Source organism: Oncorhynchus gorbuscha, linkage group LG16, assembly GCF_021184085.1.
Source record: "Oncorhynchus gorbuscha isolate QuinsamMale2020 ecotype Even-year linkage group LG16, OgorEven_v1.0, whole genome shotgun sequence".
NCBI lineage: Eukaryota > Metazoa > Chordata > Actinopteri > Salmoniformes > Salmonidae > Oncorhynchus > Oncorhynchus gorbuscha.
Window position 1 is genome coordinate 25427698 of NC_060188.1, and position 23487 is coordinate 25451184.

The 23487-nt window shown below is 43.2% G+C and overlaps 1 protein-coding gene across 1 annotated transcript in view; it reads right to left on the reverse strand.

The window, feature by feature from the left end:
* LOC123998889 (signal transducer and activator of transcription 5B-like) overlaps positions 1-23487 on the reverse strand; it is a 100735-nt gene that overhangs the window by 16583 nt on the left and 60665 nt on the right. The window contains exons 2-8 of the mRNA XM_046304111.1: positions 17164-17227; positions 14087-14224; positions 13650-13806; positions 12474-12563; positions 11172-11346; positions 10806-10936; positions 5419-5570 (exon numbers count right to left, since the gene is read on the reverse strand). Of these exons, the coding sequence (XP_046160067.1) occupies positions 5419-5570; positions 10806-10936; positions 11172-11346; positions 12474-12563; positions 13650-13806; positions 14087-14214 (833 nt within the window). The 5' untranslated portion in view covers positions 14215-14224; positions 17164-17227. The remainder of the gene's footprint in view (positions 1-5418; positions 5571-10805; positions 10937-11171; positions 11347-12473; positions 12564-13649; positions 13807-14086; positions 14225-17163; positions 17228-23487) is intronic.

The following is a 23487-nucleotide window of genomic DNA, read 5'->3' on the forward strand; positions in this document are numbered from 1 at the left end:
AACCTAGTGAGATATACATGGAGGAGACTTAATCAAGCAAGTCGTCCTGACTACTTCCTTGTCTCTTTCTCTCTTGCATCAAAGGTTAAAAAAGGTTTATTAGGAGACAGAATGTGATTGGATCATAATTGAATTGGCCTTCACATAACTCTTATAGATTTTCCACATGGACGGGGATATTGGAAATGTAATCTAAGTTTACTGGAGGACAACTTATTTTTAACTAAGACCAAATTATTTATAACTGAATATTTCCAGCATAATATAGGTTCAGCAAATCCCCTTATTGTTTTGGATACCTTTAAATGTACCTTCAGAGGTCATTCAACTCAATATTCATCAATAATAAAAAATCTGTTTCTGGCAAAAGAGACAAGACTAACAAGGGAAATCCATGAACTAATAGTACAGGTAGATGGCAATAAAAACTATACTACAGAGATACAAACTAAGTTAGAGGAAAAACAAAAAGAACTGGAGGAACTTCTTCAAGAACGATCAAATGTAATCTATTGCAAAAATAAAGCAAACTGGATTCGAATATGGAGAAAAATGCACAAAATTATTCCCGAATCTCCAATACAGGAACACTAACAAAAATTATTTGCAGAAACTTGTTACTGAAGACGGAGTCATTTATGATTCTCCGAATTATATTTTAAAAGAGGAAGCTAAATATTTTAGGCAGATGTTCTCTTTTCTGTCTCGTCTTCTCCCACTGAATGAAGATTATGGTAAGGCATTATTTCCAAATAATATAAAAAATGGAAAATTAACAAATGTACAGAAAAATCAGTGTGAAGGCAATATTACAGAGAAATAACTATTTGAGGCTATTAAATCCTTTCAGTCTGGAAAAACCCAGGGCTTGATGGCAGAGGCATATCAAGCTTTTTTTGATGTACTAAAAGCTCCATTGTTAGATTGTTTTAACTACTCCTATACAAATGGTAGTGTGTCCGGTACTCAGCAGGAAGGAGAGATTTCTCTATTATTAAAACAAGACCCAGATGGCAAATATAAAGATCCAGTGTATCTTAAAAAACTGGAGGCCACTTACGCTTCAATATTGTGATGCAAAAATACTAGCGAAATGCATAGCACTCTTAATTAAAAGGGTTTAACCAGGTATTGTTCATCCTGATTAGACAGGTTTTTACATTGTTAATACATTGGAGATAATATACGACAACTACTAGAAATAATAGAACATCATGAAACATCTAAGAAGCCAAGCCTGGTCTTTATAGAGGATTTTGAAAAGGAATTTGATAAAGTAAGACAGGATTTGATTTATAAATGCCTGGATTTTTTCAAATATCTTATAAAATAGGGAAAAGTAATGTATAGCAACTCCAGGTGTAAAATAGTAAATAACGGCTACTTCTCAGAGAGTTTTGAATTGGCAAGAGGAGTTAAACAAGGGTGTCCTCTGTCACCATATCTATTCGTTATGGCCATCGAAATGCTATTAAAATCAGATCCAATAACAACATTAGAGGATTAGAAATCCAAGGCTTAAAAACAAAGGTGTCCATGTACGCCAATGACTCAAGTTTTAAATTAATTCCGCAAGCTACATCCCTGTAATGTCTCATTGAAGATCTAGATAACTTTTCTGTACTCTCTGGACTAAAACCTAATTATGATAAGTGTACAATATTATGTATTGGATTTTTAAAAATTACAACTTTTACACTACCCTGCAGTTTGCCTATAAAATGGGCTGATGATGAAGTAGACATACTTGGTATTCATATCACCAAATATATAAATAAGCTATCCACAATGAATTTCAATAGATCCTGCAACCATGGAAAGGTAAATACCTGTCTATTTATGGGAAAATTGTTATTAACTTCTTAGTCATATCTCAGTTTACTCACTTACTTATGACGCTGCCTACTCCTGATGATTCATTTTTCAAATCATATGAGCAAAAAACATTTAGCTTTATCTGCGATGCTAAACCAGAGAAAATAAAGCATTCCTATCTATATAATGAATATGAATTAGGTGGGTTGAGATTATTAAATATAAAAGCACTAAACCTCTCTCTAAAAGCTTAACTTATTCAAAAGTTTTACCTGAGCCCTAAATGGTTCTCAAGCAGATTACTAAGAAAAGCTCATCCATTGTTTAAAAAGGGCCTTTTTTGCCTTTGTGCAGATTGCCATGTATCATTTTAGATTAATTGTAAATGATACGTTTTTCAAAGTATCTCTCTTTTTTAAACACGCATTGTAGAGCTGGTTACTATTTCAATTTCATCCCCCTGAAAAGATAGAAAATAAATTACAATAAAAATTGTCTGAATTCAAATGTGCTGGTTGATAAAATACCTGTATTTATGGGAAAGAGGTTTGAAAAGGGTATTTTGTTCTTAAATGATCATGTACATTAAAATGGTGGAGTTATGTCCTTCATGGAGTTATCAAAATTGTATGGGAAGGTCTGCTCAATCCAATAGTACAACCAATTGATTACAGCATTACCACAAAAATGGAGGAGGAGAGCAATACAAATAGCATAAATAGGAAAGTTTACCAGTTTCATTTGAGGACCAGGATGTTGACAACTGTGCTATACAGATGGTAAAATATTTGGGAAGAGATTTTTGATGTATCGATTCCATGGTACAGGGTGTATGAGTTGATATACAGTTGAAGTCAGAAGGTTACATACACTTAGGTTGGAGTCATTAAAACTTGTTTTTCAACCACTCCACAAATGTCTTGTTAACAAACTATAGTTTTGGCAAGTCGGTTAGGATATCTACTTTGTGCACGACACAAGTCATTTTTCCAACAATTGTTTACAGACAGATTATTTCACTTATAATTCACTGTATCACAATTCCAGTGGGTCAGAAGTTTACATACACTAAGTTGACTGTGCCTTTAAAGGCTTGGAATATTCCAGAAAATGTCATGGCTTTAGAAGCTTCTGTTAGGCTAATTGACATCATTTGAGTCAATTGGAGGTGTACTTGTGGATGTATTTCAAGGCCTGCCTTCACACTCAGTGCCTCTTTGCTTGACGTCATGGGAAAATCAAAATAAATCAGCCAAGACATCAGAAAATAAATTGTTGACCTGCATAAGTCTTTTTCATCCTTGGGAGCAATTTCCAAATGCCTGAAGGTACCACGTTCATCTGTACAAACAATAGAACGCAAGTATAAACACCATGGGACCACGCAGCCATCATACTGTTCAGGAAGGAGACGCGTTCTGTCTCCTAGAGATGAACGTACTTTGGTGTGAAAAGTGCAAATCAATTCCAGAACAACAGCAAAGGACGTTGTGAAGATGCTGGAGGAAACCGGTACAAAAGTCCACAGTAAAACGTCCACAGTAAAACGAGTCCTATTTCGACATAACCTGAAAGGCCACTCAGCAAGGAAGAAGCCACTGCTCCAAAACCGCCATAAAAAACCCAGACTACAGTTTGCCACTGCACATGGGGACAAAGATTGTACTTTTTGGATAAATGTCCTCTGGTCTGATGAAACAAAAATAGAACTGTTTGGCCATAATGACCATTGTCATGTTTGGTGGAAAAAGGGGGAGGCTTGCAAGCCAAAGAACACGATCCCAACCGTGAAGCACGGGGGTGGCAGCATTATGTTGTGGTGGTGCTTTGCTGCAGGAGGGACTGGTGCACTTCACAAAATGGATGGCATCATGAGGGGGGGAAATTGTGTGGATATATTGAAGCAACATCTCAAGACATCAGTCAGGAAGTTAAAGCTTGGTCGCAAATGGGTCTTCCAAATGGACAATGACCCCAAGCATACTTCCAATGTTGTGGCAAAATGGCTTAAGGACAACAAAGTCAAGGTATTAGAGTGGCCATCACAAAGCCCTGACCTCAATACAATAGAACATTTGTGAGCAGAACTGAAAAAGTGTGTGCGAGCAAAGGAGGCCTACAAACCTGTCTCAGTTACAGCAGCTCTGTCAGGAGGAATGGGCCAAAATTCACCCAACTTATTGTGAGATGCTTGTGGAAGGATATCTGAAAAGTTTGACCCAAGTTAAACAATTTAAAGGCAATGCTACCAAATACTAATTGAGTGTATGTAAACTTCTGACCCACTGGGAATGTGACGAAAGAAATAAAAGCTTAAATAAGTCGTTCTCTCTACTATTATTCTGACATTTCACATTCTTAAAATAAAGTGGTGATCCTAACCACAGGAATTGTGAAAAACGGAGTTTAAATGTATTTGGCTAAGGTGTATGTAAACTTCCAACTTCAACTGTATAAAATGATGCAAGATTCAAGACTTGGTGCTTTTCAGCTATAATTATTATACAAAATTCTTGCCACCAACAAAATGTTGAATATTTGGGGCATAAAATCATTGAAGCTCTGCAGATTTTGTTGTGAGGATACAGAATCAATAGACCATTTATTTTGGTATTGCCCTCAGGTAGCATGTTTCTGGTCTCAGGTTCAGAAACGGCTGAAAATGCATAACATTGATCTAAAATTGACCCTAGAAATAGTACTGTTAGGAGATCTGGAGAGACCGGGTCAGTCAATTTCTAATACTCTTAGTAAAAGTATTTATCTTCAACTTGCAATCTGTGGATTCTATTCGATTAGATAGATTGAAATTGTTAAACATCACAGCGTAGTTGAAAGATAAATGTTGTGCATATACACATATGCATATACACACACTCATTCAAATACACACATACACAGACACACACACAAGTAATAGTGCCAGACATGCACTCAAACATATACAGTTGGCATTGCTGTTCTGATTTTAGTGGTCCTTGATGTCCTTTGTTTTTGTTTTTTGTTGTTTGCTGTTTTCTTTTGTCTTACTCTTTTTTCTCTTTAGTTAATTTGGTTGGTTGTTGGTGCTTTGGGGGGTTCTTTGGGGTGGGGAATGGAATTCATTGTATTTTTAATTTGTTTTATTCGGGGGGGCTGTGGGATGGGTCTCGGAATGGTTAAGGGTCAGCTATTGGGGAACTGTGGGGGGATCTTGGAGGGTTCAGGTCCCTGTTTGTTTGGCCTAGTGGGAGATCTGTAGACACATTCAGGGCGTTGACCCTGAATGCTTCTGTGTGTCGCTCTGAATGGGAGTGTGTTGGATGACTGGTGCAGTGCAGTTGTTGAGCGGCTACACTGCTAGTATATTGTATGTTTTTGATATTCAATAAAATATCTTTTTTTATATACATTGAATTCATCCCCATTGTTGCAAAGAGTTATGGTATATTCGAATCCCATTCTCTTAACCTTTGTCATCCTCAATCTAGACTACAGTCATCTTCCCAACTACACCCCATATAAACCCAGCAGTATCCAATAGTCAGCTTGTTAACTGGGTGGCCCCTGCCCTTTGATCAATCCTAAACATATGTGATCTCTGTTAGGGGTAGAGGGTCTCACCAGGACTGCAGGATGTCCAGCCCCCCCTCTGGAGGTCCCCCGTTGCCGGCCAGCTGTTGCCGTCTCTTCCAGTGGATCAGCTCGTCATCCAGGATAATGGTCTGCTGCTTCCTCAGTAGCTGCAGGCTCTTCTGGTGCTTCTCTGCCAGGTCCTAGGCAAACACACATGCAGGTATGCACGCAGGCACGCGCGCGCACGCACACACACACACACACACACACACACACACACACACACACACACACACACACACACACACACACACACACACACACACACACACACACACACACACACACACACACACACACACACACACACACACACACACACACATCATACATATTCTCAAATCAATATACAGTACATCCCCAGCTTTTATACCCTGAAGGCATGAGATTTCTCCAGATAGACCTTACAGTAAAATGCTTACTTAGAAGCCCTTAAAACCTCTTGAGACGAGGGGGCAGTATTTTGATGTTTGGATGAAAAACGTACCCAAATGAAACTGCCTATTTCTCAGGCCCAGAAGCTAGAATATGCATATAATTGGCAGATTAGGATAGAAAACACTTTAAAGTTTCCAAAACTGTATGTAATATTGTCTGTGAGTATAACAGAACTGATATTGCAGGCGAAAACCTAAGGAAAATCCAACCAGGAAGTGCTGTTTTTCTGAAACCTCCATTGTTCCATTGTTCCATTGCATGCCTTTCCTCCATTTAAAGGGATATCAACCAGATTCCTTTCCCTATGGCTGCCACATGTTGTGAACAGTCTTAAGACATAGTTTCAGGCTTTTATTCTGAAAAATGAGCGAGAATGATCACATCGCGTCAGTAGGACAGCTTGGTGTCCTTAGATTTTTGCATGCGCGAGAAGCTTGGAGCAGACCTTTTCTCTCTCTCTCCTATTGAAAAAGCTACCGTCCAGTTTAAATATGATCGATTATTTATTGTAAAAACAACCTGAGGATTGATTATAAAAAACATTTGACATGTTTCTACGAACTTTACGGATACTATTTGGAATTTTTGTCTGCCCATCGTGACCTGCATGAGTCTGTGGATTACTGAACAAAACTCGCCAACTAAATGAAGGTTTTTGGATATAAAAATAATCTTTATGGAACAAAACAAACATTTATTGTGTAACTGGGAGTCTCGTGAGTGCAAACATCCGGAGATCATCAAAGGTAAGTGATTAATTTTATTGCTTTTCTGACTTTCGTGACCAATCTACTTTGCTGCTAGCAGTTTGTAAGGTTTTGTCTGCTGAGAGAGATGTTCTAACATAAACGCTTGGGTTGCTTTCGCTGTAAAGCTTTTTTGAAATCTGACACACCAGGTGGATTAACAACAAGCTAAGCTGTGTTTTGGTATATTGCACTTGAAATTTTTGGGGCGCTCTGCAATTCAGCGGATGTTGACGAAAATGATCCCGCTAACGGGATGGGTGCGCCAAGAAGTTAACAGGTGTGCCTTGTTAAAAAATGTATTTGTGGAATTTCTTTCCATCTTAATGTGTTTGAGACAATCAGTTGTGTTGTGATAAGATAGGGGTGGTATAAGGAAGATAGCTCTATTTGGTAAAAGACCAAGTCCATATGTGACTTACCACCTGGATTCAGTCTTATGTAACAAAATGTGAAATTATGTTTTTTTTTACATTGGATAAAAGTAGAACTCTGAGCTAAAAAATGGTATATCATACACTGCATTTGAGGAACAATGGGAAAGTAATTCTGCTTTTGATCAACTTGTAATCTCACTTTTGAGATAATGTTTTGGTATCTAGTGAAGAGCTGTTCTTTTGTCTACACTCATTCAGCATCGTTCACACTTTAGCCCCACCCATCTCGTCTTGGAGTGCACACTTGATGCTCTGGCTGATGATTTGTTTCCCTCTGGATAACATGAAAACAGCCTAACCAGCTCTGCTGGAAACAATTTCATTACGCTTTTTTGCAGACGTTTACTGACACCACCCATATTCATCAGGTGTTGTACACACGTCACGTAACGTTAGCTAACGAGCCAGCCAGCTAACGTTAGCTAGTTAAACAACCGTGAATAAAGTGCCAACAATGAACAAAGTGCCAACAATGCCTAACATTAGGCTCTAACTAGAAAAGCCAACAGCTCTGGTAAACTAATAATAACGACCGCTAGGGAGACAGCCAGCTAATGTTAGCTCGGGATCGGTGCGCCAAGAGGTTAAACAACAATGCAGATTTAAGAATATACCTAAAAAAAGTATGAGATTAGAATAAATAATAATTAAAGAGCAGCAGTAAATAACAATAGTGAGGCTATATACAGGGTTTACCGGTACAAAGTCAATGTGCGAGGGCACATCTGTCGAGGTAATTAAGGTAATATGTATATGTAGGTAGAGTTATTAAAGTGACTATGCATAGATAATAACAGAGAGTAGCAGCAGCATAGAAGAGTGGGTAGCCATTTGATTAGATGTTCAGGACTCTTATGGCTTGGGGGTAGAAGCTGTTTAGAAGCCTCTTGGACCTAGACTTGGCGCTTCGGTAGCGCTTGCTGTGCTTTATCAGATAGAAGAGTCTATGACTAGGGTGGCTGGAGTATTTGACAATTTTTAGGGCTTTCCTCTGACACCGCCTGGTATAGAGGTCTTCGATGTCTGGAAGCGTGGCCCCGGTGATGTACTGGACCGTACGCACTACCCTGTACTGGACCGTACGCACTACCTTGTAGTGCCTTGAGGTCGGAGGCCCGAGCAGTTGCCATATCAGGCAGTGATGCAACCCGTCAGGATGCTCTCAATGGTGCAGCTGTAGAACCTTTTCAGGACGCAAGGACCCATGCCAAATCTTTTCAGTCTCCTGAGGGGGAATAGGTTTTGTCGTGCCCTCTTCACGACTGTCTTGGTGTGCTTGGACCATTTTAGTTTGTTGGTGATGTGGACACCAAGGAACTTGAAGCTCTCAACCTGCTCCACTACAGCCCTGTCGATGAGAATGCTCGGTCCTCCTTTTCCTGTAGTTCACAATCATCTCCTTTATCTTGATCGCGTTGAGGGAGAGGTTGTTGTCCCCACGGTCAGATCTCTGATCTCCTCCCTATAGGCTGTCTCATCATTGTTGACACTGTTGACACTGCGTCATCGGCAAACTTAATGATGGTGTTGGAGTCGTGCCTGGCCGTGCAGTCATGAGTGAACAGGGAGTACAGGAGGGGACTGAGCACGCACCCCTGAGGGGGCTCCGGAGAGGATCAGCATGGCAGATGTGTTGTTACCTACCCTTGCCACCTGGGGGCGGCCCATCGGGAAGTCCAGGATCCAGTTGCAGAGGGAAGTGTTTAGTCCCAGGGTCCTTAGCTTAGTGATAAGCTTTGAGGGCACTATGGTGTTGAACGCTGAGCTGTAATCAATGAATAGCATTCTCACATAGGGTTTCTGGGAAAATGGTGTTGATGTGAGCCATGAGCAGCCTTTCAAAGCATTTCATGGCTACAGATGTGAGTGCTACAGGTCGGTAGTCATTTAGGCAGGTTACCTTAGTGTTCTTGGGCACAGGGACTATGGTGGTTTGCTTGAAAGATGTTGGTATTACTGTCTCAGACAGGGAGAGGATGAAAATGTCAGTGAAGACACTTGCCAGTTGGTCAGCGCATGCTTGGAGTACACGTCCTGGTAATCCGTCTGGCCCTGCCGCCTTGTTGGCCTGTTGGCCTGTTTAAATGTCTTACTCACATCGGCTGCGGAGAGTGTGATCACACAGTCACCCGGAACAGCTGATGCTCTCATGCATGTTTCAGTGTTACTTGCCTCGAAGCGAGCATAAAAGCTATTTAGCTCATCTGGTAGGCTTGTGTCACTGGGCAGCTCTTGGCTGTGCTTGCCTTTGTAGTCTGTAATAGTTTGCAAGCCCTGCCACATCCGACGAGTGTCTGAGCCGGTGTAGCACGATTCGATCTTAGTCCTGTATTTGACGCTTTGCCTGTTTTATGGTTCGTCGGAGGGCATAGAGGAATTTCTTATATGCTTCCGCTCCTTGAAAGCGGCAGCTCTGCCCTTTAGCTCAGTGTGAATGTTTCCTGTAATCCATGGCTTCTGGTAGGGGTATGTATGTACAGTCACTGTGAGGACAAAGCGTCTTTGATTCACTTATTGAAGAAGCCAGTGACTGATGTGGTGTACTCCTAAATGCCATCGAAAGAATCCCGGAACATATTCCAGTCTGCACTAGCAAAACAGTCCTGTAGTTCATCATCTGCTTCATCTGATCACTTTTTTATAGACCGAGTCACTGGTGCTTCCTGCTGTAATTTTTGCTTGTTAGCAGGAATTAGGAGGATAGCATTATGGTCAGATTTGCCAATGGAGGGTGGTGGAGAGATTTGTACTATGCGTCTCTGTGTGTGGAGAAAAGGTGGTCTAGAGTTTCTTTCCCTCTGTTTGCACATTTAACATGCTGATAGAAATGAGGTAAAACTGATTTAAGTTTCCCTGCATTAAAGTCCCCGGCCACTAGGAGCGCCGCCTCTGTAAGAGCATTTTCCTGTTTGTTTATGGAGGTATACAGCTCATTGAGTGCGGTTTTAGTGCCAGCATCGGTCTGTGGTGGTATATAGACAGCTACGAAAAATACAGATGAAAACTCTCTAGGTAGATAGTGTGATCGACAGCTAATCATGAGATACTCTACCTCAGGCGAGCAAAACCTTGAGACTTCCTCAGATATCGTGCACCAGCTGTTGTTTACAAATATGCATAGGTCCCCTCCCCGTGTCTTACCAGAGGCTGCTGTTCTATCCTGCTGATAGAGTGTATAACCCGCCAGTATAACCCGACATATTAATGTCGTTTAGCCATGACTCTGTGAAACATAAGATATTACAGTTTTTAATGTCCCTTTGGTAGGATATACAGTACATGCTTTCAGTTCGTCCCATTTATTTTCAAGCAATTGAACGTTTGCCATCAGTACTGTTAGCTAAGGCAGATTAGCCACTTGTCGGCTGATCCTCACAAGGCACCCCGATCTCCTTCCGCGAAATCGCCATTTCTTTCTCCAGCGAATGACGGGATGAGGGCCTGTTTGGGTGTTTGGAGCCGTTCTAGTCCAACTCATTAAAGAAAAATTATTTGTCCAATTCGAGGTGAGTAATCAGTGTTCTGATGTCCAGAAGCTCTTTTCGGTCATAAGAGACACTAGTAGCAACATTATGTACAAAATAAGTTACAAACCCCCCAAAAAACAGACAAAATAGCACGGGTTGACAAAATAGCACAGGTTGGTTAAGAGCCAATAAAACAACAGCCATCCCCTCCGGCGCTATCATTCCAGGGTGTACGTGTGTGTGTTTCAGTACATGTGTGTGTGTATGCAGTATAAAAAGTAGTGTACCAGTCTGTATTTCTGTAGTGTGTTGGCCTCCCGGGTGAGCCAGGCCTCCACGGTGGCTCTCTTGCTCAGTAATGTGGGCTCCCTCAGCTGTCTGTCAGCAGGGGGCAGTGTGGCCAGGCTGGTCAACTGGGCTGCATGTGGGAAAAGAGAGGGAGAGGGAGAGGGAGGAGGAGAGGGGGAGGTCAGCAAATCTCACATAAACACACCTGTCTTTTACTTTGCAGACCACACACACACATACATACTGACACCCACTCACTCACCTACAAACCCACACGTCATTCTGCCCTAAAAAGATGAGGGCTGCTGGGGTTGATGACCCAGGGTGTTGTGACTAGGAGGGGGACCAGGGCAAGGCTGACTCACCCTGGATGCGGAGGCTCTCCTGGTACTGGATGATGAAGTACTCCTGGTTGTGCTGGAGCTTTCTCAGGTCGTTCTCTGTGTCCTGGGTCAGCAAGCGCAGTTCCTCGAATACCTGGTTGATCTGCTGGTACTTCTGGGACATGCTGTCCATCATCCCTCCCACTGGGGAGCTCGACTGCCAATCAGAGAGAGGAGAGAGAGGTGAGAGGGCTGGGCCGGTAAACAACGCTGGCTGTGAGATGATTTGCAGGAACTAGCTAGTGTGGTGTTGAGCATTTCATCATCGTTACATGGAGCAGAAAGACACACAAACTGACAGAACCTGAAATCGCCCTGTGCCTCTTTAACACAACCTCAATGACCCCTGCTTGTGTTATTCCACAGTAATCCCTAACAACCATAACCAGCAGTGATCACCACTGACTGAACATGTGAGACCGTGCAGAGGGAAATGCATTTCCTTATCGTGGGCAGACACAGCCCATGGCTTGTTAAGGCTGGGGACGTGAGCACTGTGAAGACAGTCTGAATAAACAGGTGGGAATGCAATCACGTAGAATATGCAATCCTGTAATAGGAGGAGCCTGGCAGGACTGGAAGTCAATTTAACACTGGGTTTATTGATACTCAGATGTTTTATGGCCCACCGGCTTTATGGTTTTATAACCCTTGTTATAAAATATCACATTTCTTCACCTCTCCACCAGGCATACAGCATTGCTGGTTAATGAGAAATTCAAAGTTTATCTTTCAGCGAGACATATGGGCTGTGTCTGTGCAGGTTTTCTGACTAGGTGTGTGTGTGAAGTGCTATGTATGTGTGTGTGTGCGTGCGTTGTGTGTATTTATGTATTTATGTGGTTGTTAACAGGTTTGCGTATGTCTGTGGGAAAATTGAAAGTAAATTGCCTTTGATGTCGGCAGAGAGGCAGCAAAGCGACCCCCAATGGCTGTGATTTCCATAATATCATGGAATTGGCTGTGTTATGTTTAACATCTCTGTGTGGCGTTTATATTATGCAAATATTTATAAAAGGTGTGTGGGTATTTCCATATGGGTATGTATGTGTGTGTGTGTGTGTGTGTGTGTGTGTGTGTGTGTGTGTGTGTGTGTGTGTGTGTGTGTGTGTGTGTGTGTGTGTGTGTGTGTGTGTGTGTGTGTGTGTGTGTGTGTGTGTGTGTGTGTGTGTGTGTATTTTGTGCATACGAGCTACGGGTATCTGTTATATGCACACCTGTGAAACAAGCCTCCCAGGTAGGTGGGAGTAGGAATGGAAGTTGGAGAGACTGCTTCATACTCACATTAGAGGCCTCTCGGACTAGCCTCTGCTCCGTGTACAGGATGTGTTTGATGCATCTCACCAGCTCCAGAGGGCAGCGGTCATACGTGCTCTGAAAGACAAGGACCACATGTGCTGTCGTGTTAGGCTCGTTAGCCGTGTTAGCCGCTGACTGGCAGTACGGCCGTGCACACAACACTGACCAATTTAGCCTGCTCCCGCGCCGCGGCATGCTAACGCTCTAAAGCCCACTTCCTGAGCCTAGCTAAACCCAATTAGACTAATGAGATCCTTCTCTCAAGTGCAGACGACTTGGTCTCACATCCACTGGCCACATTTCTCTTCCTTTCTCTCTTTTCTCTCCCTTTAACTCCGGTCCTCAAGTAACCCCAAAAGCACACATTATGTTGTAGACCCACACAAAAACACTCATCGAAGGCTTGATGATGAATTGACAAGTTGAATCAGATGTGCTTGTCCGTGGGGCTACAAAAATCATTTGTGCTGTTGGGTGTACTGGAGGACGAGAGTTGGGAAACACAGGTCTAAATCTCTCTCTCACGCACACATACACACACCAAGGCACCATGCGGGGTTGAAAGACTGCATTGTAGGCTACAGAGGGTTGTGTTGACAAGATGCCTCCTACTCCCACTGTGGAAGGTGATAAGAGACAGCTTGTTCCTCTGAACCCTGAACTCTGTCCATAAGGGTGAAGACAAACACACTGAGATCGGTGAGTGAAGCACTCAATCACAAAAGGGAACACTGCCTGGTTACCGTAGCCCAGTGTTGTCCACCTTTTGTTTTTATTCATATAGACACACTGACCAGAGCCGGCTGTTCTCACATACTGTTTCATTTCTAAGTACTTTGTTTTGGGATTTATGGACATTAGACTGTTGCCAATGAGGCTGTGATAACTAACATTTAGCTGAGTTTGATATCAGTATAATTGAAATAATAATCTCCACGATTCAGCTGGTATAGTTGGCTGTAAGGTTATCATATCCTTGTGAGTTTATTGGGTTTATACTGGCTTTATTAACACTGTCCAGCTAGCTAGTTAGGTGTGGAGGTTTTTGTGAGGGCACTGGCTTTGTGCTCTGCTCACGTACACTGGGAATGTGTGCACAGTATCTCTCATCTTCATACTAGCTTAGAGTGGAGGTTCGTCTACTGGTTCAATCTGTCTCACCTTGAGCTGGCTGGCGTAGTGTCCCAGTTTGATCTTGAGCAGGAAGCCGTCCTCTCCCACCTGATGCTCAGCCTTGTTCTGCAGCTCCTGGATCAAGCTGTCCAGCAGACGCTTGGCCTTAAACTCCTCCTGAGGGTTCTCCAGATCGATCACATCCCTGGCACAGGAACATATAGAATGCTTAGAGATATCCTCTATGTACATACACGCAAAACAGAGTAGCCATTAATCCCCTATGCATTCCCTAACACACACCTTCACTCAAGCACATACACAAAAACAGTGACTTTACACACTTGCTACTATACATTGCTCTCAGGTTACTACACCTCCAAGGTCCCTGCTACTACTGTGACTGTGATTGAACCGAATGTGAAGGTTACCGGGTGAGGCATGTCTTCTGTCAGGTAGTGTGGTGTGCTTTGTGCTGCACTCACCAGAGTTGGCCCTCGAGCCACTGGGACAGGTAATGGCGCACCTCAATGGGGAAGTGCTGTCCATAGAGAGACTGCATCTGGTGCAGCGCATCCCCCTGGAGCTGCTGGGCCTGGATCCACACTGCCATCTTACACACCCTGGGGGGAGGCACGAGAGAGAGAGAGAGAGAGAGAGAGAGAGAGAGAGAGAGAGAGAGAGAGAGAGAGAGAGAGAGAGAGAGAGAGAGAGAGAGAGAGAGAGAGAGAGAGAGAGAGAGAGAGAGAGAGAGAGAGAGAGAGAGAGAAAAGGGGAAAAAAGAAGGGGGATGGATGGAGCACATTTGAAGAGAGAGTGAATAGAGAGAAATTAGAGAGCAGGGTGAGCAGATTTGAAGTGACATGGAAAATGTACAGAAGGTTTTCAATCAAAAGAGGAGAACATCAGTTTGAGTTGACTAAAAGTGAAAGAAGCTTCTTTGAGACGAATGATCCGACTGACACGGCCACAGAGCGGTTGGACTGGTTGTGTTTGACAGCTGTAGTTGGGCAGTTTGTTTCGCTCTGGAGGAGCTGAGAGTCTAAACATTCTGCTCTGTGTTGAGTCAACAGCTGCATGAGGGAGCGGATCTGGGTCAAATACACATGTCAAATACCTTCTTCGCTTGGAGCAAAGTCAGCAGTCTTCCTTCGCATGGAGTTTGCATTATGTCATTGGTTCAACTGTACAAGACCAAGTAGCCTTAATTTACGTGAAGCTCAAATATTGGAACATATTCATATTTATTTGACTAAGGTCTGTAAGGTCAACAATAGACAACACAGGTCCCTCAGCTCTGTGAGAGAGAGTGTCAGTAATGTCTCTGTCTCTGTATGTCTTTGTACGACACAATGCAGAAGGGAAATGAACGCTCTTTATATAGTGTCCATAAGCTCCTCAATACACTTCTACATACAGGTGTAGGATCTTAATTTAATTACTATTTTGTTGCTGAGAATGAGCTTCAGGATTTACAAAAAATCACTGAAAACCTGCAGTAACACACGGTTATATTAACAGTGTGTCACCTACTTTTGGCCAGGTAAAAGCCTAACCACTGATCACGCAACATTGTGGACTAAACGTTCACATCCTGTTGCTACAGACTTATTTTACTGCAAAATGAAGATCCTACATCTGTACATAGATAGACCAGGAGACAGACAGAGTCACATACAACAGATAGGGGAAGACTTTGTGAGAGACAATACATGTTTATTTATAAATGAATGACGTGGTGCAGCACAGATCATGACCTTCATCTGAGCAACGAGATAGAGACAGAAATAGAGTGATAGAGAAAGAGAGAGAGGGAGGCAGATGGAGAGAGAGAGAGCACCAGGTGAACAGAACACAGCAACTCTGTGACCTGGTGTATGCCTATGGGCATGACGCTAATAATTAGCTTACGCTCACACTCCCACAAAATCCACATCCCGTTAGCTGCCATGCCCTGGCTTGCCCTCCTCTGAACTTTAACCTTGAACCTTTTTCACTCAGCCATCCCCCCAATCCACTTACTGCTTACATCCCCCACCATTCACTACAACAACAAGCCTAAGATATAGGATCTTAATTTGATCAGTCTTTCATTGCTGAGAATTTCTGCACCGCAGAGTTACATTAATCCGCTGAAAGCCCACACTAACACACGGTTAAATTAACAGTATTGCACTTTTCATGTAACCTAATTTTGGCCAGCTAATAGCCTAAACACCGATCAAGCAACATTATGGACTAAACGTTCAAATCCTGTTTATGCAGGATTATTTTGCTGTGACAATATAGGATACAATTTAGAAGGAAAATGAAAGCTCTTTATATAGTGTCCATAAGCTCCTCAATACACTTCTACATACAGGTGTAGGATCTTAATTGAATGACTATTTTGTTGCTGAGAATTTGAGCTTCAGGATTTACATCATTCCACTGAAAACCTGCACTAACATATGGATATGTAACCTACTTTTGGCCAGGTAAAAGCCTAACCACTGATCAAGCAACATTATGGACTACACGTTCAAATCCTGTTGCTGCAGGATTATTTTGCTGCAACATTTTTTAAATTAACAGTATCGCACTGTTCATGTAACCTACTTTTGTCCAGCTAATAGCCTAACCACCGATTAAGCAACATTATGGACTACACGTTCAAAAGCTGTTGCTGCAGGATTATTTTGCTGTGACAATATATGTATAAGATCCTACACCTGTAGGGTTGCAAAACAAAGAAAGAAATGAAGGTGAAAGCAGATGGTTTGACTGCGTTCTGAGCTGGAGTGGCTGGAGGTGGATTTAAATGTAACAGAAAGACCCCCGTCAATCATCAGCAGGTGGCTATGAGCAGACTACTCTCAGCCGATCGGAAGAGGAACCATACAGGAAGAGCTGTGAGCCTGTTCTACAGTGCCGTACCAGCCTCTCCCTGACCTGCTCTCCTGTAGTGTAGGACTGCCAGTCTGTACCAGCCCATGCCCGCAACCACACACCCTGACACATAAACACACACAATGACACACTGCTGTACACACACGCGCACACACACACAATCACACACACACACACGCGCACAATGATCAGTCATAATCAACACACTACTATATACACACACAAACACATCAATTTTCATAAGAGCTGCTCTATATCGGTGTCTGTGTTTGCTGGGAGTTGCCAGTAAGCAAACTCTGTCTAGCAATGGGTTACTGACTGACAGACAGACAGACTGACAGAATTCATCAGCCTATGTGACCTTACCAGGCGCCCGGTTCCCACCATTAGCACCTTAGTTGTCAACTCCACCAGAGGGTAAAGATAATTCCCCTCGGTATAGTACTTACCACAACTGCCAAACACAGTGGCACAAAGAGATCTGAGGAGAAGTGAAAGTTACTCCCTTTTGCTTTTTTCTTCTTCAGCAATCACTCTTTATCATTGAAGTGAATCTTGAGACTCTTTTGTGAGCCACCCACTTATAACGACATTAACTGACACATTGACAGTTGACCCAATGAGAGATCTACACAGTGTAAAAAAACTGAAAGGAGAAGGTCACACTGCTTACCTCTTGTCTTCAGGTCTTTGCTACCATGTAATAGCAGGATATTCTGAAGAGGAGCACCCCAAACCTGAGAGACAGGGAGAGAGAGAAAGAGAAAGAGGAAGTGAGTATAACCTTGCTTGCTACTGAGGAAGTCGTCTTTTTTCAAAGGGACCACAACATTGACAAAATCTGATTACCAAAGCATTTCATGATGCTGTTCACTGGTGGAGAGCTCCCACAAACCTTAGCACCTCCTTTATCCAAAGCCTCTCATTTGAACCTCAATTGGCATTTCAAAAATCATAATGCATAGCATATATATTAAGTTTATTTTTTATTTTTAAAGGATGGGAGCTTACACATGAATTATGACAGCTTCCGGAGGCTGTCCTCCAACCTATCAGAGCTCTTGCAGCATGAACTGGCATGTTGTCGACCCAATCAAAGGATCAGAGAATGAAACTAGTACTGAAAGCATAAGATACAGCTTGCTAGCACTGCAGTGCATAAAATGTGGCGAGTAATTGACTCAAAGAGAGAGAGAGACAATAGTTGTGTACGGACTGATACTGGAGATGAGAAGCAGGTACGGGGGAGTTGAACATTTAATGAGGAACAGACAGGTAACAGTACAGGACCAGCGTCAGCACATGGGTAAACAAGGACATATGATAATCAATGCAGAAGCAGGGAACAGAGCGGGGAACCAGACAGATATAGGGAAGGTAATGACAGAGATGATTGAGTCAAGTGAGTCCAATAATTGCTGATGCACGTGATGGGGGAGGGGGGGGGGGGGGCAGGTGTGAGTAATGATGATGGCAGGAGTGAAAAATGCTGGGGAGCCTGGTGCGAGGGGAAGAGTGGGAGCAGCTATGTTGACTACGTTACTTTAGCTAATATGGTGACAGCGATGTAGGCTGTGTGTAGTAGTTATGATATGGTTTGGCTTGGAAAGGTTTTTTGTCCTGGTCACATACAGTTGATGTGTTGTGCATTGACGTCCAAAAGCGACAAAGGGAAAAAGTGAGAGGAGAGCGCATAGATGCAGAAGGAATACAACGTGGCTGTTCTGAACCGTGTTTACGCATGATCAGGGGTGTATTCATTCTGCCGATTCTGTTGAAAAACGTTTCTTAAACAGAACAAAACGGGGCTAAACATACCTGAATTTGTCCAATCAAAATTCTCATTTGCAACTGTTGGACTAATGATTACACCCTATATCAGCTAGATGCAGGCAAGAGTGTGCAAGGATGTATTGAATGTGCCGCTGTCTGTCCATGTGTCACCTCAACATTTTCTCTCAACCTGTGTGCACCTACGTTGTAGCCTTCCTTCATAGGCTAGGTTGTAGCAACCTCATGATGGGTAGGGAAAATTAAAGTATCATATAGTAGCCTAGACCTATCGCTGTTACATTGAACTGGGTGAATAGAATATGAATGACAGTCATCCAATATGCTGTAATAGAAATAAGGCCATGCTCATGAGAAATAAAAATTGTCCTCCGTCATCTTAATTGACTCTGTCCGCCACTGTCCCACACATGTTGTCTATCAAACACATTGAATTTATATGCCACCAACAACAGTTAGTAGGCTAATAGTTCATATCAAGCTGTCCAGCCCTATGTATACCCAGAGACTACTGAGGGGTATGGGTTAGGAGGAGCCTGCTGAGGCATTAGGGATAGGAGAAGAGGAGAAGAGGGTCAGACCATGATTGATTAGGGAGACAACTCTTTCCTCTGGTTGGACCAGGAACAAGCAGAACATCAGGACACCACATGCTGTTACTGTCCAGAGGCTCCAAACAAAACATTATTATTATCTTGATTTCTGTCTGGATCTCCTTCCACCGTCTCACGCTCTCCCTCAAGTCTCCCTCCTTGTTTCTGCTCTCTTACTCCTCCTCTCTCTCCCTACAAATGGCAGCCTGATGATTTCACCAGTCGTCCTCCCACTACCCCCATCTCCCCAAACAGACACACAACAACTGAGTCCATCAACATCCCAACCTAGTCTAGAATCAGTCACGGTCCTGTGTTTAGTGCTTGGCAGACGCGGTGTTGGAGGAAGGCTTCAAACATACAGACATGTGACCACCATAACCTATACTGCCCCGTAACCTATTTCAGGCTCACTGCACTGACTCATGCCTGCTGTGCTCTGTTGTGCACGTACTGCAGCCGCACTGTGTCAGTCCACCATCTGTCAGTCCACCACCTATCTAAGTACCTTTCCTTTCTCCTGGCTCTCAGACCACAACACTACCCTGGCAGACAGTCTCATGACTCCAATTTAACAGGAGAAAATGGAGAGGGAGAGAGAAAAAGAGAGCGAAGGACAGAAAGGGCAATAAATCTGCCAAATGTTCAATGAGGCGTGAAACAAGCTACATCCTGGTTCTTCACCTGTGACACATGACCCATGTGTCAGTCGGGGGTAAGACAGAGATCAGAAGTGACACCAAGGGAACCTACGTCGTTGGTCTGTTCAACACACACATACAGTATATACAACACCTATCATATATGAGCTCACAACATGACATATTAAGGATGTCAAATGTACAGTGACTTTAGGTTCCATTAAGCAGTCCAGGAGCCATAAGTTAATAATGCTCAAATATGCACAAGACTGGGTGTCTTTCCATCAAGTTCAAAACCATTTCAGTGGCCTATTAAGACAGCCTGGTCTCAGAGCCATACGTAACATACTTTATGTATTTCTAAGTACCTCCAAGACCTATGATTCCTACTAATGGTCTAGTTACTTTGCACAGAAACAAAAGTAGGGAGGATGGGTGGGCGTAATCTGCAACTCTCAAGCAATCCAAAGGTTCATGTCTCGTTGAACATGCCTAACCCCTATTCTAAATTTAACCCAATTCACCGAACCTGCTACATACATTCCCCTAACCTTTGTCGTATTAGTTCAGCACGTAAATTATCTTAACCTTTGTCATTAGTTTCGCTAATCGCCAATGTAAATTCTCCCTGTAATTATCCGTTGTTGTTATTGCGCAACAAGCCACCTGGTCTCAGAGAAAGAAGTATAATACAAAACATCCTCGAAGATGTATAATAAGTTGAGTCATCCAATTTGTATGCTATTGTACGACCAGGTAAGATGTACAATACTATATGTCCACTAATTCGTATGATATTGTATGACAGCTATTCCATTCATAATTAATATAACCTAACGTAACGTCACATATCATACTAATGGAGTGTCACAGATTTACATACAGAATAATATGATTTGTCCTGAGACCATGTTGATCAAGAGCAACCATTAGCCTTTTACTGCAGTGGGCTAAATCAGGGTCACACAGAGTTTCTTGGTAGTCTGAAACAAATCTGCTTTGAAATAGAAGTATACACCTCACACACATGATTATGGGCTTAAAAAGAAGACACTTGTACCATGTCAGATATAGAGTTAAAATGTATTAAATCTTGAGTTGCATCCCAATAATACACATTATATACATCACAGAGGACTGAAATATAACACAACCTTTTGACATAGAAACACCCTTTTTTTCAATAATGCATATTAATTATGAAAAATACGAATAATATTCCAACCATGAGGCCACTGGAGGGTGATTTGGTCACTTGACTGCAGGACTCCGACAATAGGAAGCACTGATTATGGAGGTGAAAGATAGCGTGATGTTGATGCATCATAGGTCAACACCCAGTGAACTCACTAATGACCCCGAAAGGACCTCCATCTAATCTCAAATTGTACAATATTATCCTCTGTTAGTCAAGAAAGTACATTACTGTCTGACAGAAAAGACACATTGAGAGATATTACTGATATCAGACAATGTGTCCAGTTAGCAAAGGCTGACCAACCCAGATGGTTATCTGCAGCACAGACACAGGGCCACACACACACACTTCCACAATCCACACGTACGCACACAAGCACACGCAGTAGCAGCCTAGTCAAGTACAAGCCTCAGTTGTCTCATCTTTACCTTGGCCTTCCCTTCAAAGACCGCCAGACCGTCCAGACCGCAACCCTTGAGTTTCATCTTTATTACTTCTCCTAAAGATGAAAAAGACATTGGCTACTTCACTCAAATCATTCTCACGCACAGACACTCAGCCCAGTGCCATTCTGACTAGATGTATTCTACACAGACCGCAATACAAATGGATGTGGTCTGAGGGGGGGAAAAGACACATATGTACAGAGACGAGCAAAGACCAAATGCAATTACAGCATAATGCAATAATCCAACCAGCTGGTCCTTCACAACAAAGAGTACCGCCAGCCTTGGTTGGGGTTGTGTGTTGGAATGTCAGTGTACTGTATGGTAGAGCTGAGAGTAGGCACATATATAGTTTACTTTCATACTGTTAATTGTGTAAAACATGTCCAGGAACCAGACATTTGTACCTAAGAAATGCTTTGAATAGAAGCACCTTGGAGACTTGGAGGGGGAAGGAAGAGCCCCCAGGTCCATGTCTGTCTCACAGCTCTTTGGCTTCCAGTTCCTATACGAGGAGATCATGTCCTTTCTGTTTGTGATATTCCAAGCAGCTCTCCAGTGATTGCTACAGAGGAAATCAATTCACTGTGAATCAGGAAGTCAAGGCAGCTGGATTAGAAAAAAAGATGTCCTATTCAAAGCCAACAGAGAATGAGAACAGAGAGTGTCAGTCAGTCAGGGAACTGAAACATCTGCCCTTACTTTACTACTTTACCAAACAGATGCAGAGACAAGGTGTTACAATACTGACCCTATTTCCTGTAAATTTGCTGAGTGACCCCCCCATTCATACAGAGAATTGTCTTCATTCAAAAATAAATAGAACTCTGAGATAGTAAACTAAAAGACAGAGTGGCTGATGGTCCAGTTACTGCTCAACAAGGCATATCCTCTCTCTCTTGTTTTGACTCTAAATCTACAGAATTTCATTTCACTGATAAACCAGCACCTGGTAATTCCTGCTGCTATTTTTAAATGCTCACAGCCAGCCAGGCTTTTAAAAAAATACAGAAAAAAGGCAGCCAGGCTTCTCAGAGAGAGGGTAGAGAGAGAGAGGGGTAGAGAGATAGAGAGGGTAGAGAGAGAGAGGGTAGAGAGAGAGGGGGTAGAGAGAGAGAGGGTAGAGAGAGAGGGTAGAGAGAGGGTAGAGAGATAGAGAGGGTAGAGAGTTAGGGGGTAGAGAGAGAGCAAGGGTAGAGAGAGAGAGAGAGGGTAGAGAGATAGAGAGGGTAGAGAGAGAGAGAGGGTAGAGAGATAGAGAGGGTAGAGAGAGAGAGGGTAGAGAGAGAGGGTAGAGAGATAGAGAGGGTAGAGAGAGAGGGTAGAGAGATAGAGAGGGTAGAGAGAGAGAGAGGGTAGAGAGACAGAGGGTAGAGAGAGAGAGGGTAGAGAGAGAGGGGGTAGAGAGAGAGAGGGTAGAGAGATAGAGAGGGTAGAGAGATAGAGAGGGTAGAGAGAGAGGGGGTAGAGAGAGAGAGAGAGAGGGTAGAGAGAGAGGGTAGAGATAGAGAGGGTAGAGAGAGAGAGAGGGTAGAGAGAGAGAGAGGGTAGAGAGAGAGGGGGTAGAGAGTAAGGGTAGAGAGAGAGGGTAGAGAGAGAGAGGGTAGAGAGAGAGGGTAGAGAGAGAGAGAGGGTAGAGAGAGAGAGGGTAGAGAGAGAGGGGGTAGAGAGTAAGGGTAGAGAGAGAGGGTAGAGAGAGAGAGGGTAGAGAGAGAGGGTAGAGAGAGAGGGTAGAGAGATAGAGAGGGAGAGAGAGAGAGAGAGAGAGGGTAGAGAGAGAGGGTAGAGAGAGAGGGTAGAGAGATAGAGAGGGTAGAGAGAGAGAGAGGGTAGAGAGAGAGAGGGTAGAGAGATAGAGAGGGTAGAGAGAGAGGGTAGAGAGAGAGAGAGGGAGAGAGAGAGGGTAGAGAGAGAGAGGGTAGAGAGAGAGGGTAGAGAGAGAGGGTAGAGAGATAGAGGGTAGAGAGAGAGGGTAGAGAGAGAGAGGGTAGAGAGAGAGGGTAGAGAGAGAGAGAGAGGAGGGAGAGAGAGGGTAGAGAGAGAGAGGGAGAGAGGGTAGAGAGAGGGTAGAGAGAGAGGTAGAGAGAGAGGAGAGAGAGGTAGAGAGAGAGAGAGGGTAGAGAGAGAGAGAGGGTAGAGAGAGAGGGTAGGGTAGAGAGGGTAGAGAGAGAGGGTAGAGAGAGAGAGAGGGTAGAGAGAGAGAGGGTAGAGAGAGAGAGAGGGTAGAGAGAGAGAGAGGGTAGAGAGAGAGAGGGTAGAGAGAGAGAGGGTAGAGAGAGAGGGTAGAGAGAGAGAGAGGGTAGAGAGAGAGGGTAGAGAGAGAGGGTA